The sequence below is a fragment of the Heptranchias perlo genome, chromosome 11 (genome assembly GCF_035084215.1).
Source record: "Heptranchias perlo isolate sHepPer1 chromosome 11, sHepPer1.hap1, whole genome shotgun sequence".
NCBI classification, from domain to species: domain Eukaryota; kingdom Metazoa; phylum Chordata; class Chondrichthyes; order Hexanchiformes; family Hexanchidae; genus Heptranchias; species Heptranchias perlo.
In genome coordinates, this window is record NC_090335.1 from 64,164,653 (window position 1) to 64,183,365 (window position 18,713).

Here is an 18,713-nt window from a genome sequence, read left to right on the forward strand (position 1 = left end):
CGAGTTGCTGCAGTGCATCCTGTGGATGGTACACACTGCAGCCACAGTGCACTGGTGGTGAAGGGAGTGAATGTTTAGGGTGGTGGATGCGGTGCCAATCAAGCGGGCTGCTTTGTCCTGGATGCTGTCGAGTTTCTTGCGTGTTGTTGGAGCTGCACTCGTCCAGGCAAGAGGAGAGTATTCCATCACACTCCTGACTTGTGCCTTGTAGATGGTGGAAAGGCTTTGGGGAGTCAGGAGGTGAGTCACTCGCCGCAGAATACCCAGCCTCTGACCTGCTTTTGTAGCCACAGTATTTATATGGCTGTGTTAAGTTTATGTGTCCAGTTAAGTTTCTGGTCAATGGTGACCCCCAGGATGTTGATGGTGGGAGATTCAGCGATGGTAATGCCGTTGAATGTCAAGGAGAGGTGGTTAGACTCTCTTGTTGGAGATGGTCATTGCCTGGTACTTGTCTGGCGCGAATGTTACTTGCCACTTCGCAGCCCAAGCCTGGATGTTGCCCATGTCCTGCTGCCTGCGGGCACGGACTGCTTCATTATCTGTGGGGTTGCGAATGGAACTGAACACTGTGCAATCATCAGCGAACATACCCATTTCTGACCTTATGATGGAGGGAAGGTCATTGATGAAGCAGCTGAAGATGGTTGGGCTTAGGACACTGCCCTGAGGAACTCCTGCAGCAATGTCCTGGGGCTGCGATGACTGGCCTCCAACAACCACTACCATCTTCCTTTGTGCTAAGTATGACTCCAGCCACTGGAGAGTATTCCCCCTGATTCCCGTTGACTTCAATTTTACTAGGGCTCCTTGGTGCCACACTCGGTCAAATGCTGCCTTGATGTCAAGGGCAGTCACTCTCACCTCACCTCTGGAATTCAGCTCTTTTGTCCATGTTTGGACCAAGGCTGTAATGAGGTCTGGAGCCGAGTGGTCCTGGCGGAACCCAAACTGAGCATCGGTGAGCAGGTTATTGGTGAGTAAGTGCCGCTTGATAGCACTGTCGACGACATCTTTGCTGATGATTGAGAGTAGACTGATGGGGCGGTAATTGGCCGGATTGGATTTGTTCTGCTTTTTGTGGACAGGACATACCTGGGCAACTTTCCATATTGTCGGGTAGATGCCAGTGTTGTAGCTGTACTGGAACAGCTTAGCTAGAGGTGCGGCTAGTTCTGGATCACAACACTTCAGCACTACAGCCGGGATGTTGTCGGGGCCCATAGCCTTTGCTGTATCCAGTGCACTCGGCCGTTTCTTGATATCACGTGGAGTGAATCGAATTGGCAGAAGACTGGCTTCTGTGATGGTGGGGATATCAGGAGGAGGCCGAGATGACTCATCCGCTCGGCACTTCTGGCTGAAGATGGTTGCAAATGCTTCAGCCTTGTCTTTTGCACTCACGTGCTGGACTCTGCCATCATTGAGGAGGGGGATGGTCACAGAACCTCCTCCTCCCGTTAGTTGTTTAATTGTCCACTACCATTCACGACTGCACGTGGCAGGACTGCAGAGCTTTGATCTGATCCGTTGGTTGTGGAATCGCTTAGCTCTGTCTGTAGCATGTTGCTTCCGCTGTTTAGCATGCATGTCGTCCTGTGTTGTAGTTTCACCAGGTTGGCACCTCATTTTTAGGTATGCCTGGTGCTGCTCCTGGCATGCTCTTCTACGTTCCTCATTGAACCAGGGTTGATCCCCTGGCTAATCTGACCTAATCTTGTATGAGTATATACAGTACTCTGCTGTAAAGCTGAAATCAATGGTTGTGACAGTTGGATAATAAAAAATACACAAAAATAAATAGCTCAACTGTTTAAAGTCATCTGTTTCCATTTTCTGGAACCATAAAAGTATTTAAAGACAGCTGTTCAAAGTAGGGGGGAAACACTCAAGCATTGCTCTGAAATCATGACTTTTTAATGACTTTTCCAGATCTCGTCTTTGTCAGAAATGATCACTCCTAGTACTTTGAAGCTGTGACCCAATTTAGCCTTTATTCTTTAACTCAGTGCCAGAAAGCTTTTTTAAAAAAAAAATCTCTTCCTGGTGGACAAATAATTGCATTTCTTTCTTCCAAAATGGCACAACCATAGCCTTACTGATTCCTGGGATGGCAGGACTGACTGAGGAGAGATTGGGTCGACTAGGCCTATATTCACTAGAGTTCAGAAGAATGAGAGGTGATCTCATCGAAACGTATAAAATTCTAACAGGGCTAGACAGACTAGATGCAGGGAGGATGTTCCCGATGGCTGGGGAGTCCAGAACCAGGGGTCACAGTCTCAGGATACGGGGTATGCCATTTAGAACCGAGATGAGGAGAAATTTCTTCACTCAGAGGGTGGCGAACCTGTGGATTTCTCTACCACAGAAGGCAGTGGAGGCCAAGTCATTAGATGTATTCAAGGAGGAGATAGATATATTTAGTAATGCTAAAGGGATATGGGGAAAAAGCGGGAACAGGGGACTGAGTTAGATGAGCCATGATCATTTTGAATGGCGGAGCAAGCCCGAAGGGCCGAATGGCCTACTCTTGCTCCTATTTTCTATGTTTCTTAAAACTATGAAGTTTAAAAAAAGAACAGCAGATTTACCCAGTCCAACCAAAAAAAATTCCTGACTTTTACATGTAAATAGATAGCTGTTATAATTTATTTCAATATTTTTCGAAATAGAATAAGAAATTACAAAAATATTGAGGTTATCAGGATTCTTTTCCTCCCGTTCTTAAAATGCTGGGTATAATTCCGTGATCCATTCTTTATTTGTGAGCCTTGGCAACGCTGAAGACAGAGCCTTCAACCATGAGCAGCGTCCCAGCTAAGCCCGATCCTATCCTCACTAAAGTTCAGACATACTCATTTTGCAGTATGTCACAGGAAAGCAGTCAGGAGCAGGATCCCTGGTTGACTTTCCCTTCCATTTGCCTGGCGCGTTATTACTGACACGTATCCACCACCTTGAGGAAGGGAGGAGAAAAATTCTAAACGTTTTTTAATCCTCTTTGCCATTCTGGAATATTGATTTTAAATGGTGAGTCGTTCTCCATTAACGGTTTTAACAGAGAGATTACTGACTTGGACAGTATAAGGGAGCTGAATTGGCACCAGTTGGTATCAACATTATCCCAAAGTGCTTCAGCTGTGTGTATGTGAATTTAATCCCTTCGTACTGTGGGACATAGTAAATTTACAAATCATTCTTTCATCTTTCCCATCACTGATCGCGCCAACAATCACCATCGCTAATTAGCTAACAAAAATAAAAATCAACAGAAAGCAAAATGAAAAAGATGGCAGTGTTTTGTGTCAATTTTCTCCCCTCCCTTGTCCTAAAGGCATTACTCTTTGGGGTTTTTACGGGAGCCAGCTCCCTCCAGTCCCTTGTTAAAATAACCATTATGCATGTGTGATCCTTGAAAATACTTGTTCGTTTGCTATTCTTCCACAGGAGCATCACAGCTAAGTGCAAGCCATTCCTCACACAACATCCAGACACTCGCACTCATGTTTCTGCATGGCTATCAGAAGTGGGAACCTTGACCGATTGACTCCTCCCTAACCCAGGGTGCCGACGTCAATTTTAGCACCAGCACTGCCTTGGTTGAGATTAGCGAACTCAGCACAGACTGAGGATCAAAACTGGAACCTTTGTGGTTTTTATAGCTCATTTAATTTTTAAATAAGCCAAGCTCTTGGGAGGAAGCAAAGATGGAAAAGTTGTTCTTTTCAACTCTTTGATTTCAAAGAGTTTCTGACCGTGAGGCTTACTTCATGTTTACAGGTATTAATAGATGACATTAAATGGTCTACAATATACACACCCATTTGTTTGAAATATATATATATCATGGTATTCTTGAATTTGCTTTTTCAGTTGGACCAAAAGTGCGCTTCTTTAAGCCTAATGATGAAGTAGTTGGTAAGTAGACAATGCATGTTTGACATTTCTGCAAATGTTGCTTTAAATTGCAATACTAATGTACGTCATTGTGCTGCCCATCTCACAGGTATTCTGCCTTTGGATTTTGAAGAATCTGGACTCTCCAATACTTTGCTGGTTCATGAGCACAGTCTTGGTATGTTTAAATACAATGCAATGATATGTAATGTTTTATTATTTTTTCTGAGATCTATAATTGTCTTTTATATTTCTTTCATAGATGTGGATAAAGCAAGGGAGTGTTATTTTTGCTCTTGTGAAAAAGATGGCAAGAATGTTAACTATTGAAAAGAAAAACAACAATTTTATATTCACCAATTTATATACTTTATCCATTAAAAATATAGAAACCTGTTTAATGTATGTGTCTTCATGCCTGTTAAAGCTGTTTAAATGTAGAGAAGATCAATGTCTATCAATAATTCTTGTCTGGTGCTTGAAGTGTCGCTTTTGTGCGTTCTGATTAGCTGTTTGATTTCACAGACCCTAAAAAGTAACATTCTTAATGGAATGGAGGTGCTGAGAGATCTGGGGGTACCTAGACAATCATTTTTAAAAGAGGATTGCAGGTGGAAAAAGCCAGGAATTTTGGGTTTCATATATATATATATATATATATATATATATATGAAACCCATTTGTATTCTATTTTCCTATATATATATATATAGGAAAATAGAATACAAATGCAAGGAAGTGATGAATCTGTACAAGATAATGGTTAGGCCACAGTTCCTGCACACCTACCAGGTCTTATTGCTGTGTCTCTTTTGTCGCAGGGCTATTCTTCTTCTTATCTGAAGTGTTCAGTATTGCTTCGTTGCTGAATCCAGTGCTATTCGCCCAGGCCCAGACTCACACAGTATGGGATCTAGCAATGTGGAGGGAGGCACTTAGATTATTACCTAGGCGCAGCCCAGAGCCTCACTCACACATGGGCCCCGATATTACCAGGGAGGCAGGATGGCAGCGGGGGGGGGGCGACGGGGCGCGTGGGTAACCCGCCCAGTGAAATCAGTGTGTTCCCCATGCGATTGCTGGTAAATTGAAGGCACTTAATGTGGCTTCCGGGTTTCCCGTCGTCAACCTGCACAGCGGGCAGACTGCGCACCCGCATCACAGGCTGGAGGAGCCCTGTTGAAAGGGGCAGTCCTCCACTGCTGCTCCTGCAGCAACCAACCAAAAGTACAGCATGGAGCAGACCAGGGGAAAGGCTGCTCCCAGATTTAACGATGCCTCACTCCAGGTCCTACTGGATGGGGTGAGGAGGAGGAGGGAGATTTTCTACCCAGTGGACGGGAAGAAGTGGCCTGTCTCTGCCACCAAGAAGGCCTGGCTCGAGGTGGCAGAGGAGGTCACCAGCAGCATCAACGTCTCCTACACCTGGATCCAGTGCAGGAAGTGCTTCAATGACCTAACTAGGTCAACCAAAGTGAGTACACTTGCTCATTCTCCTACACTCCGTCTTCCACATCACCGCCCCCACCCCACAACTCCTTCTGCACTGCCAACACCAATCTATCACCATCCCTCACTCACACCTCTTTACTTTGTCCCCTTATAGGAGAAGAAAGCCCAGAATGCACGAGAGAGGGCGAAGACCGGAGGAGGGCCGCAACATCAGGTCGTCCTCATGGATGCAGAGCAGGAAGCTCTTGAAGTGAGCTGCACCCTCGAGTGCCTGTCCGTCGGGGACGCCGAGACTGCCACCCGACAAACGGCTGGTGACAGAACTTTAACATTCAGCATTCACAATAGCAAATGATGTTAACATGCCTTGCCATCTTCAGCACCTCAACATCTGTCATCATGCTTAATATTGCCTTCTGTTCTCTTACAGGGCCTTCAGCGACCGCCGTAATGGCAGAGGGCGATTCCTCAGAGGACCCGCCGGCCTCTTAGGGGGTACCGTCACATCTGAGCGAGCCATCCACCAGCGCAGATACACACACCTCGGTGGGTCCCCGTCCTTAGTTAGTTGGGGTCGCATATGGTGAGTCACCACGCACGTGTGAGCACGAGCAGACACTGGTGACGGGTAGCTGTGGAGAATCCGCGTCGGTGGCAGCACTCCTCTCCAGGCTCTGCTCAGCTGGACGCAGATGCTGAACTCTGGAGGCCATCCTTTGAAAGGAGAATCGAGGGGCAACAGCACATTTGCGAGGTGCTGGAACAGGTGCCACACGCACTCTCCACAATCGCGCAGAGGATGGAGGGGTCCAACTCCTGCATGAGTGGACTGGTAGCACAAGTACAGGAGGGAATCCCTGAGATACTGTCACAGGGACGTGAGGGCATCTCTGAGATAGTGTCGCGGGTAAGTGCAGAAATGTCTGCGATGGAGGGAATGCTAGCCTCCATCGAGCTTCAAGCACTGCTCACCAATGAGTCTATTGAGGCCCTGACAACGGCCCTTCGGACTCAGGGTGAACAACTTTCTCCGCCTTAAACAGGCACATACACTAGCACGGGTCTTACAAGGCTTCGCACATGTCCTCCAAACTGTCATCCAGCAGGATGGTCGGAGTGATGTGGGCCTGGCCCAGGAGAGGGATGATGGCGAAAGGGGACATGGAAGTGGGGATGCCACTCGAAGTGCTCCCACATCTCACCCGTTGCCCCCTCTCAACCAGTAGCGCAATGCTGCCTCCTCTCCAGGTGGTCGAGTCTGCCTCTGCACAGGTGCAGATGGAGCAGTCTTTGGAGGGGCCCTCGCTGGCACCGAAACCCAGAGTGCGTAGGCCCAAAGCATCTAATCGGTCAGGGCATGAATAAGAGCAACCTGCCACAACCTCTGCTGCAGCCACAGGGGAAGCACCACGTAGGAGTAGTTGTAAGCGTAAGGCAAAGGTTTTGTGAGCACAAAGAGGATGCACAAAGGTGCTTGACTGTTTGTCATGTTTTTTATTTATATTTGAATTTTGTTAATGGCATAATAAATATTATTATTGGCACCACTACTGCCACGTCTTGGCCATTCTTGACTGGCTTGTGTAATCAGTCCCTTTCATGAGGTTCACCATGAACACCCACACTTGATGCCACCCATTGGGTCACCCTACATTGGGTGTATGTGTAGTTACATGACTATTTCGTGCAGGCGCCTGTGGTGCAGCACTGTTGTGGAGCTCCACGTGGCGGAGGTGGACGCGTGCCTGGCGAGGCTGCTAATGTTGCTTGTCCTCGGATGAAGTGATGAATGCAGCTATGGCGCCCCCATCCTGACGGTGTGAGTTTGAGGGGGTCCGCAAAGTAGGTAAATGTGTTTGCACAGCAGAGTTTATGGTATAAATTAATAATTTTGAGTGGGAAGACAAAGGTGTTGCAGCCAAAACTTTGTCTGAAGTGACAGAGTGCCCTGCTGCAATAAATGAGGTATTCCCCCCCAACTGTCAAATAACCCTTTGCATCTCCCACTGGCTGCTGGCTGAAACACATCTGCTCCAACAAGGAGTGTTTCCCACAACACGGGAAACACGCTGAGGATCCTTCAAAATTGCACCCCTGCCAAAATTTCCACTCAATGAGGTCTGTCAAGTACCTCAAATATCTAACTAACTATCTAAAGCAGCATCCTGCCGGCTTTAATTGCCGGTGGGAGTCCTGCATTCGGGAGCTGCGTGCGCACCCAAACGCATCACTGGGGAACCCGGAAGTCAGTGGGTTGGAGCCGTGCTCCGAACCGGCTCCGGGATTCCGCCAATTTGGGAGCCCCCCCGCCCCTAACGCACCCCCTCGGCCATCTGAAAATCGGCCCCATGGTATCTTAGCTGGGAAGCTCAGGGCAGTGAAACATTTTGATCTTTTTTCTACCAGCACCTCTGTGGAGTTGCTGAGGAGATAAATGTACCAATGTTATTGTCGTATTGAAGGTGAAGATCAAAGAAATGAAATACGCCACCTGCCAGCTGAAGGTCAGAGCTATAAGAAGAGCGGAGAAACATGGAGAAATTAGAAATCTGGTGATGAATTTAGGATAATTCATTATCTGAGAGCAAACAGCAAATGATAATTCATCATTTGACTGAGATGGACTGAGTAAGTGAGGCCAACAGTGGGAGATGTATATACAGTAAGAAAGCGAAAGTTGGACAGAAAAAAGTATTTGAAAGGCACACAGAGAGAGCAGGAGACATACAGGAGAAGAAATGGGGAAAGAGAGACAAAAAGGTAAGAAAAAGAGTTGTGGACAAACAGATACAAAGTTTACCGCAAGAGAAATTATCTGAGAATCATAGAGTAGGAAAGACAAATAGAAAGAGAGATCCCATGCTGGCAGAAAGATTTAAAAAGTGGAGACTGATTGTTGCAGGAAGAGGAAAGCATCTTTTACTTTTGTCTAAGAGCAATGCCATTGGAGATCAATGTGTGAGCTATCATGATTGTGGAGCTTAATGGAATAAATATGAAAATAATATTGACTCCCTGGTATTCCAATATGCACCCCAAATTTTATAATAAACATTCAGTTTGTTTTGGAAAATGGAAGCTGTGTCCTCATAAAGTTATGATTCTATGAAAGTTGTATCTGTCTGACCTCTTCACTAAGTAGGGAAACAAGTGAACGTGTTTATTCTTCTCGTTTCTGGGCGCCACCATGGCAGCTGTAATCCATCAGTACATCTATAGTGTTCCTAATTAAATTAAGGCTTTCACGCATAGAGTTAATTGCGTAGATCCACTGAGTGTGTGTGTGTGCTATCAGCATATTTTCTGGTTGGATGGTCAGGATTTCTATGACAATGGCCAGAGGCCCTGCAGTGATTGGCCGTTGCTGTGGAAATTGTGGCAAGCTGAATAGGGCAAAAAAATGCACCAACACTTATACTCAAAATACCACATGTGGGTGATCAGCATTGTGCTAAATCGTTTCCTTTTAATGCATGATTTTGTAGCTAATTGTTCCCTTTCAACTGTTTAACCCATGATGTGTCTTTTGAAGTTGAGAAGCCCTGTCGTTGTTCTAGTTAAAGCACCTCTCTGTGTTTTCCTGGTTGTTTGATAAACGTTTCTCAGAATGGTCTCTTTATATTGCTTGAAGTGCTATAGAAACATTCATGTTAAAATGATTTTTAAATGCTGTAAGACTTTCCCAATCCTCTGTCCCCTCCAAATTTATGAAGAGTTACAGTAGATCACTTTGGTGCATACTGTCTTGGACTAATGCAAGGCTTGTAGGAAATGTTCACCTTCAGAAACCTACCTTATTGCCTGTGCCTTCAGTCACCTCCCCTAACTTCTGTCCCACTTCCTTTTATAAATATAAGTTGTTATTGAACATATGGGGAAAAGAAAATTATTTTAAAATATATTATTTTGCACACAGTATTTTTTTTCTTCTAACGCATTTATTTTATTTTTAAATGCAGTAACTAAACCCGATAAGGTGAGCTGGGTGGATGCTGCAGGGACTATTCGTGATGGATTGCGTGCATACATGGCCCTACACACACACTCTCATGTTAGTGCTGGAACAACTGTGCTCGTAATGGAAGGAGCAAATGTACGTATTAAAAGCCTGGTCAGTTAAGGTGTAAGATCTGGTGGGTCATCGCCAGTTAACTAAATATAACAGATTTATTCTTTTCAATTTCTTTATTTAACTATTGGTGCCACATGGTTTTAGGACAGTCGGGATTATTACTGTGTCCTGTTCTTTGATGACATAATGCAAAGCTGTCGCTTTTCTATGGCTTTTGGTTCTTTGGTTTTGTGTCCTGAGAACTCACAATTTGATCTTCGGATGTCATTTGTAGCTATGGTGCATTATTTAAACTCTGTTTTGGATGGTCTGTGTCTGACCTTCCTGTTCTGTCCTACCTCTGACATGTATCTGATTTTGTCAATAGCCACTTTGTCCCTTCACAGTGGTTCCTTTATTAAATATTTAGACTGCCCATGTGCTTTTTAATATTCTTGAACATAAAGCATTTTATAATAATTTGACCTTGTAACTATTTCTTGTTAAATTATTAAACATTGAATTTACACAGCATGTAAATATCCCATCATAGTTGAGGATTTTCTCTTTTTGTTAACAATTCTTTGATATATTTTACCTCTTCAGAAAGTGAAGTTCTCCCATAGCTGCCTATTCCTGCCTGTAGAGATCACAGAACCTGTGGTGTGTCACAGTACTTTTTTTTTTAAATCTGAATGTTGATTCCAATGTCATAATGTTATGATTGGTGGTGTCGAGTTTGAGTCCCACAGAAACAAAAAGCAGTTTATAGCAGAAGGAGAATAAGTGGGGTCGATCTATGAAAAAAGGAACAGCCTTGTTGAGCCTAATGGTCTTTTCCTGTTTGGAAGAACTCTGATGTTTTTCTACAAACTTTGCACAGTCGCTATTTTGAGTTCTTGTTCAGTGAATAACCTGTCTGCTACAACATATTATTGACTCATTAATTTACAGTGAAATATGTCACTGAACCCATACAAGTTAAGCAACAAGTTATATAGAAAGTGTCTGTATAAATTGGGCTTTCAGCCTACTAACATGTAAAATTTCAGTTTTTTTTAAAAAAAAGGTTCATTTAACAAGGGTTGATAGCTAGAATCAATTAATTAAAAGTACACTGAGTATAAATTGGAGAGGGTTTTGAAATTTCAGATCTGTTGATTTATCAGAAATATTTACTTATGAAGGACTAAGTAGCTGACTGACTGATCAGTGTCAACAGAAAAAAAAACTGTATTCTCTAGATCTAATGGCTAAAAAATGAAATCCCTCACTTAAACCTCTTACAGTAATCCCATGTTTATGCTACAAAAGCTCACTGAACTTCAGCGCTGAACATTCAAAGTTCCTTTCTCTTGTTGGGGAAATTGCCTGGAGTATAAACACAGTGGTTTCACCATTTACTGTTATAAGTGAATGGGAGAAAAATCTGACTGCAGCAATTAATGTGAATCTAAATTAAATTATACTCCGTTTGAGTTTTAGTAAACCTTGTGGATGACATTTCGTAAAAGCCATGTTCACAGAATGACAGAGGCAGGAGAAGTGCCTGGAATAAAGACAACCTTGATACTTAATCTTCATTGATATCACAAAGGGACTTTGACATGATTAGCAGAGAAGGACCCTGGAAGCTGCTGAGCAAGTTTGGCTGTCAGATGAAATTATTAATATTATGAGGCAACTCCGTAATGGCATTATGGGCACAGTAATTGCTGAAAGTGATACATTTGATGTATTCCCTGTAACAAATCACCCCAAGCCTTTCAGGTTATTTTTTGCAACTCTGCTGATTGATACCACGTTAGATTTGAACAAGGGCCTCCACATTTAATTCTGGACAGGTGGTGGCAGTAACAAAAATAAAGCATTTTTGCCTTTGTTAGATTATCTGTAGGATTTTTTTATTGCTGGTCACAATACACACAGGGTTATGGTCGGTTATTGCTCGCTGTTTCCTTCAAGCCATAGGAGATTTGCATTACAATCTGGCTAATACTCGCACCTCAGGTCAAGGCAACGATCTGAATAGCCTGGAAGTCCTTGGTAAGTATAACCGTGTGTATACTGTGACAAGCAAGGCAGAATCCAGTAAAAATCCATCATGGACAAAAATGCTCCACTTTTGTCACAAATATGTTCCCTGTTCTTTTCTTCCAATGTATAAGATTAGTATTGTATTTTATCTGCCATAATTCTGCCGACCTGTAAATATTATCTCGGTTATTCTGTAACTCCTTGGCTACTTCATCAGACTCTACCCTGTGAGATTCTAACCATAGCTCATCCTTCCTCAACTGCTTCACTGCATTCAACACCACACCATCCTCGAATATCTCTCTTCCTTGGTCCACCCCAATGGTACCACTCTCTTGTTTCCAGCCCTACTTATCACAATGTGGGCATTATTTCATATCCAATGGTTCTTCCTCCATTACCTGTTAGCCAGAGCTCCATCCTTGGATCTCTCCTGTAGATTAATGTGTTACCTCTTGGCAATACCATCTGGAGCATGGGCTCAGCTTCCACATGTACGCCAATGGCATTCAGCTCTACCCCTTCACCACCTTCTCCACTATTTACCAAAGCTGTGACCATTCTCTCAATCTGCCTGTCCAGCACTAAGAATTGATTGAGCTGAAAGTTCCTCTGTGCTGAAAAAAAACTGAAGCCTCTTCGGCTCATGCAAACACCTTGCACCACCAGCCTTGACTCCATCAATCTCGCCTGTTGCTACCTCAGGCTAAGCCCAAAAGTACAAAACCTTGGTGTGGTGCTTGACCTTTTTAAGCTTGATCTCCCCACATCCAGCCTGTCACCAGGACAGTTTCTTTTCCTTCTGCAGAATTGCCAGAGTCCCCCTCTCAACCTCTGCCTCTGAAACCCTTATTTATACTTTTATTACTTAAAGGCTTGATTTCTCCACTGCTTTTGTTGCCAGTATCCACAAACTATAACTCATTCAAAAATAATGTCCTGACAAGAAATGAGCAGTTTTGCACTGTTGTATTTTTGCACTACTTGATTTCACAAGATTATGAAGATGAAGAAGCCCTTCAGGTTCTTTCATCTCATCTTTCCAGGATACCAAAGCTACCATTTTTCCATTGTAGCATTAAGTTGTTTAAGTGAATCTAGTATCAGGGCCTCAAACCCCTATCTGCAATGCATCTGTTATTGATCACACTCTGTATAAAGAAATACTACCTGATCTAAATTTGCTGTTTACTGGGGACCTCTTCTCTTTTGTCCTGCTCTTCTCAGAAAGTATTGTTTCAAGTTTGCTTTCTCTATCATGTGAAATATACACCTCAAAAAGGTCCCATCTGAGACTTTTTTTGGCTGAAGAGCTCTAGTTTATCAAGTTGTTCCTCATGGCTTTTTCCTCTGACACCAGGGCCTCGATATTAACCCCACCCCACGGGAGTGGGTTGGGGGGAGGGGGTTTAAAAGACTTATATTTGGGAAACGCGTCCCCGGCATGCCGCGCATGCGCCCACCGCCTTTTTTACAGCAACAGATCAAAGCGTCCGAGCATCCCGCCGTGGAGAGATGGGGCGCTTCATTAACCTATTTAAATCAGGCTCCCGCAGTGCAGTTGAGAGCCCGATTTTAAAATTCACTGTTGCTGTGCGGGTTTCTCAGGTATCTGGAAACCAGGCAGTGAAAGGGAGGCGGGAGCTGCCGGGGATGGGGGGAGGAGGGGTCAGAAACTCAGCTCAGTTCAGGATGCCAAGGTTCCAAACACCCTCTTGTTTAGCCTGAGACAGTGGCCAGGGAGAGAGAAGACATCTGTAGCATGGGTACACAGTTTGTGGCTGGGCCAAAGATTTTGGCTTTGGTTTGTTTAGCTGGAGGAAATTATGGTTCATTCACTAACATCAAAGTCTGGAGCATATACAATGTATGTTTGACATTTGATGTTATGTTGTTATTATCCTCCATGGTAAAAACCTTCCATGTTGTAATCATTTAACATGTTAACTACCTCCTGTCCATCTTTGAGTTGAACTCCATTTGATCCCTTAGACCTTTAATTTCCTCTCCAATTATCCTTTTGCTGTTATAGTATTGAAGTATTTCTTGGCATTATGCTTTGGATTGAGGAATAGATACATCCTGGGACTTTTCCCGCACACTTGCGTTCCTCAGTTTGTATACTAAATATGCTTTAGAAAGGGAGATCAGATTTGGAACCAATTTCTTCTCAACTAAGGAGTTTGATTCATTTATATTGGTGTACACCAGTAGAAGTGCATGCAATTGCTGTGATTAATAGAAGAATGTGTTGTATTAAGTAATGCCACTATAAACAAAGTGGTTCAGTGTACTGAATATTTCATATATGTGAGAATTGGCTGATGACCTGTCATATATCCTTTTTTCTTTTCTTCTAGCCATTTGGTACCATTGTTATTCAATTGGCTCATCATCGAGGAGCAAAAGTAATTTCTACTGCAGGCAACCTTGAGGACAAACAGTATTTGGAAGGATTGAGACCGACAGTAGGTATGAGTTAGTTTGTGTGGCTTTCTGTGGAAAATATTTTTTCTTATGGCAGCGATGAATCTTTTATGAACAGTTTAGCAAAAAATGTGTGACTTAAAAGATGTCCAACTGATAAATATTCTCATGAAATAAGACCATGGCTCAGAAATTACTCCCTTCCGACACCGTTTATCAGTGGCATCCTCTCCGCCGGCGAAGACAGGGAGCAAGTTCACGAATGCGCACTAAAACCAGGAAATCATGAACTTGCTCCCATTGATTCGCCGGTGGTTTGACAAGTCTGAATTAAAGGGCCACGCCACACTTCAATCAACAAAATCATTCAACATTCGTAAACTTTCCCATCTGCCCAGCTGGAAGTTACACCACCAAAAGGTACGCTGGAAAATACCAGCTCTACACTACTTTTTAAAAGCGTTATGACTGTTAATTTTTTGTTGTTTTTAAGTCATTAAATTTTAAAAATGTTGAATGTCATATTACTCTTTTAATATTTTTTGATCGTAAAAAAAATTTTAAAATTTAAAATTTTTTTTTACTTTTAACTTCTGTAAGTTTCATTAAATTAAATAATTTGCTTGGCTTTCTATAATATATGTTAAATTTTTATTTAAACTAACATACAGAAGTTAACTATGAAGGAATGATCTCCACTTACCTGCTTGTGGGTGTGACTTCTCCTCTTGACAGATTCTGTGGGTGTGGCTTCCAATCCCACAGTCTCTATCAATACGAAGGAACCTGTGCTGATTTCACAGCACTGAACTTAAAAAAAAACTGAAGAGGGAGCATGTGGACGTCTGAGACCACAAGGTAAGTATTTTCATGGTGTTCATCTGCAGGACGTGTGGACAGCCTTACCACGCCAGTCGGAGCAAGTTGTAATATCTCCTGTGTTTATTTTTCCAATTTTCTTGCTGCTCTTAAAGGCGCTGACTTATCCTGGCACATGGTTCCAGGAGGGTTGCTAGCCTCCAGTATCTCTCTCAGGTGGCCGATCTTCATCCTAGATAGTAAATGTTGCCAGGCTTTTCCACCTGTGGGCAAATCTCAGCTGAGCCAGTCCTGTCCTCCTCAAACATCCACATATAAGCATTTTTAGATAGCAACTGTGAGTGGGAACCATTCAAGTTTTGCTCTTTTTTTTCTCTCTTTTTCTCTTTCTCTCTTTCTCTCGTGCTGAGGCCAGTTGTAGCACTTCTGTTTCAGTCCTGGATAAAATCAGTGAACTTAGCACAGACCCAGGATAGAACATTATTGTCCCTTATTTGAAATCCGTGAGCACCTGATATGTTTTTTGCATTTCTTCATTGAGCACAGTATATACTGTGATGTATTGGAGTAGCTTCATGGATATAGGTAACACAAGCTTTTGACATCTTATACAAGTTCAATTGGTGGAATATTAATGTGTTAACTTAACTTTTCTAGCAAACAGTGCAAAATTTGCTGTCATTAAACAAGAGGGAAAAGAAGTAAAATGGGGAAAAAGAAGAGAGAATTGCACCCTTGCCAGCAATCAGCTTTTTAAGCAGACATCAGTGCTTCTTATTAGTATTTTACAAGAAAAATCAGTTTTGTCCATTGCATTGGAAGTTGTTAGTGTTATTCACACTAGTTGAAAGGCATAACTACAAGTTGTTAGAACCAGTTAGATTGATTGGAGGGTGGCACTCAAAGCTTTTAGACATCTGACATCATTTTCTCCCAGATTTGGTTACACATGAACTTTATACAGAAAAAGTTTAAGATGAGCTGATGGTTTCTGAAAGTTGCTGTTAAAGTTATTTTATTTAATGTTGACCCCCAAAAAATATAAATTAAGCTCCTAAAATGCAAATTTTTATGAACTTTTTCTTTAGAGGAATTTTGTAGAGTAGGGCTGGCTGTTGTCTTAAAGATTAGCTGCAGTCACTTTTATGAGACTGTATTAACCGACTTTATTTAAGCATATTTATTGCTACACTGGCCACAGTTCGTAAATAAAATAGGGGGTGAAATTGGCATGGTGATGAGTGTTACTTAGTTTTAAAAAAAAATTAGACTGGGATGCTCATATTTAGGATTTTACTACAGTGTATGACAATGATGTGACATACAAACTGAACTCCTATTTATAGGTGAGTTGTCATGGTGCTTACTTTGAAAAGCTGTTTCAATTTGTTTGAGCTGATGGTGGAAGTCCCTTTGTTAGCGTGCAATAAATGGAGAGCGAGCCCATGCCATCTATATTCGAATGGCCAACATCTATGGTGAATGTGATGAGTGACAATAATTAATAAGAGTTTAATAGATTGCCAATCCAAGGCTGGAGGCAGCCAGTCAGGTCCACCCTAGAACACAAAATCCAATTTCCTGTGCCTGTTCCTGCAAGCCATATTTTTTGTTCATTTCTTTTTTTTTAAAAGTAATGATTTTTATTTCCAGTGCAAGAAAATAAACCATTTTGACAGGGTCAAAATAGCAATATAACTGGAAATGACTATTCGCAAAACTAGTGCATTATCGCTTAGTACATTCATGTGGTATTTCACCAGTGGTATTAACTGTTTATTTTAAGTGGACGGAGGAATATTACATAGACACATTATGCATTTGTCTGCAATTACTCATTTTAAAAACAAAAAATGTTTGAAATGCTCAGCACATTGATCAGCATGTGAAAGAGGAAAATATGTTTTCGTGTGATGATTCATTAGAACTTTATTTGATTATCTTGACTCATTCTTATCCCTCCTGAAGCTATTTAATAAGTCAGTATACCCTCAACCTAGGTAAACCCTAGCATGCCATGGAGTCTGGGACAGAGCAAGTGTGATAGTGAACCAGTTTTGTCCTGCGCATGTGCACTGCGATTACTGTAGGTGTGTGTTGTAAGAGGCTTCAGTTGACAGATTAACATGATGTATGGAGTTATGTTCCCAATAGAATGAAGTGGACCCTGTAAAGCTTATTGCTATCCATGCAACTGCTTTAATATTCATTATTTTTGGCTTGAAAACTTGAATTATAATAGGCTTAAAATTGCACCAAATAAAATGTCCTCTGGGACAGTGGAATGCCCTAGATATATCCCACCCACCCAGAAAATAAATCTCATGACTTCAGCATTCACATTGTCCTTCAGTAATTTCTAAATCCACCGCTCCTGGAAACTCTGCTGTTGTGTTCTTAATATTTCCCCCCTGCATTAACATAAGAACGTAAGAAATAGGAGCAGGAGTAGGCCATACGGCCCCTTGAGCCTACTCCGCCATTAAATAAGATCATAGTTGATCTTATACCTCAACTCCACTTTCCTGCCCTATCCCCATATCCCTTGATTCCCTTAGTGTCCAAATATCCATTGATCTCAGTCTTGAATATACTTAACGACTGAGCATCCACAATCCTCTAAGTAGAGAATTCCTAAGACTCCCAACCCTCTGAATGAGAAATTTTTCCTCATCTCAATCCTAAATGGCCGACCCCTTATCTTGAGATTATGACCCTTGGTTCTAGACTCTCCAGCCAGGGGAAACAACCTCTCGGCATCTACGCTGTCAAGCCCTCTAAGAATTTTATATGTTTCAATGAGATCACCTCTCATTCTTCTAAGAGAATATAGGCCCATTTTACTCAATCTGTCCTCATAGGAAAACCCTCTCATCCCAGGAATCAATCTAGTGAACCTTTGTTGCACCCCCTCTAAGGTAAGTATATCCTTCCTTCGGTAAGGAAACCAAAACTGTACACAGTACTCCAGATGTGGTCTCACCAGAACCCTATACAATTGCAGCAAGACCTCCTTATTCTTGTACTCCAACCCCCTTGCAACAAAGGCTAACATACCATTTGCCTTCCTAATTGCTTGGTGTATCTGCATGTTAACTTTCTGTGATTCATGTACAAAGACATCCAAATCCCTCTGACTACCAACGTTTCTTAGTCTCTCACCTTTTAAAAAATATTCTACTTTTCTATTCTTCCTACCAAAGTGAATAACCTCACATTTCCCCATATTATACTCCATCTGCTCCCTTCTCGCCCACTCACTTAACCTGTCTATAACCCTTTGCAGACTGTTTGTGTCCTCCTCACAGCCTACTTTCCCACCTAGCTTTGTATTGTCAGCAAGCTTGGATAGATTACACTCGGCCCCCTCATCTATGTCATTGATATGTGTTGTAAACAGCTGAGGCCCAAGCACTGATCCTTGTGGCACCCCACTAACAATGACTGAATGATGGGTATACATGTAGTTTGAGTTCTGACGAGATCATAATCCCACTTCTCTTTCTATCTAATTCCATGTCTGCATGTGTCATGAGACCAAAATTCAGGGCAGTTTTTGAGCTATCAGATTTTTGGGGGCTTTGCCAACTTTTGCTAGTTTTCTAGCTCAACCTGAATGGAACTGTAAAAACTATACAACCCATCGTGGCAACACGACAGACAGGTATAGAGCATGTAGATTCATGGCTGTAATTTCCCAAAGAGAAGTTCCAAGTCTTAGGTCATTCTGGGAGGGAGAAGGTGATGGCCACCCTTAAATACATATTGGCAGAGGTCTTGAAGCAGGTCAGCTAACCCATCCTTTCTGATGGGGGTGGCAAATAATATGGACAATCAATATTATGCGATGGGGGGGAGAGGGGAGAGAGAGTGTTAATTATTCAGATTATTATTATTATTATTGGCTTTTTTTCTATCTTTCTTGCTAATTTTCTTCAGGAATTAACTGCTTGCCAGGGCACAGTACCTCAGCCAAGAGTCCATTCTTCATATATGAGCATTAATTCATATTGGCAGAGGACGCAAC

The 18,713-nt window shown here is 42.5% G+C and overlaps 1 protein-coding gene across 6 annotated transcripts in view; it reads left to right on the top strand.

Annotated features, from left to right (window-relative positions):
• Positions 1 to 18,713, top strand: part of cryzl1 (crystallin, zeta (quinone reductase)-like 1) — a 55,247-nt gene that overhangs the window by 14,045 nt on the left and 22,489 nt on the right. For 5 of the 6 annotated variants that reach the window (XM_067993254.1, XM_067993253.1, XM_067993255.1 and 2 more), the window contains exons 5-8: positions 3,877 to 3,921; positions 4,010 to 4,078; positions 9,312 to 9,445; positions 13,801 to 13,912. In XM_067993254.1, coding sequence (XP_067849355.1) covers positions 3,877 to 3,921; positions 4,010 to 4,078; positions 9,312 to 9,445; positions 13,801 to 13,912 — 360 coding nt within the window. The remainder of the gene's footprint in view (positions 1 to 3,876; positions 3,922 to 4,009; positions 4,079 to 9,311; positions 9,446 to 13,800; positions 13,913 to 18,713) is intronic. The other variant, XM_067993256.1, reaches the window with a different exon arrangement.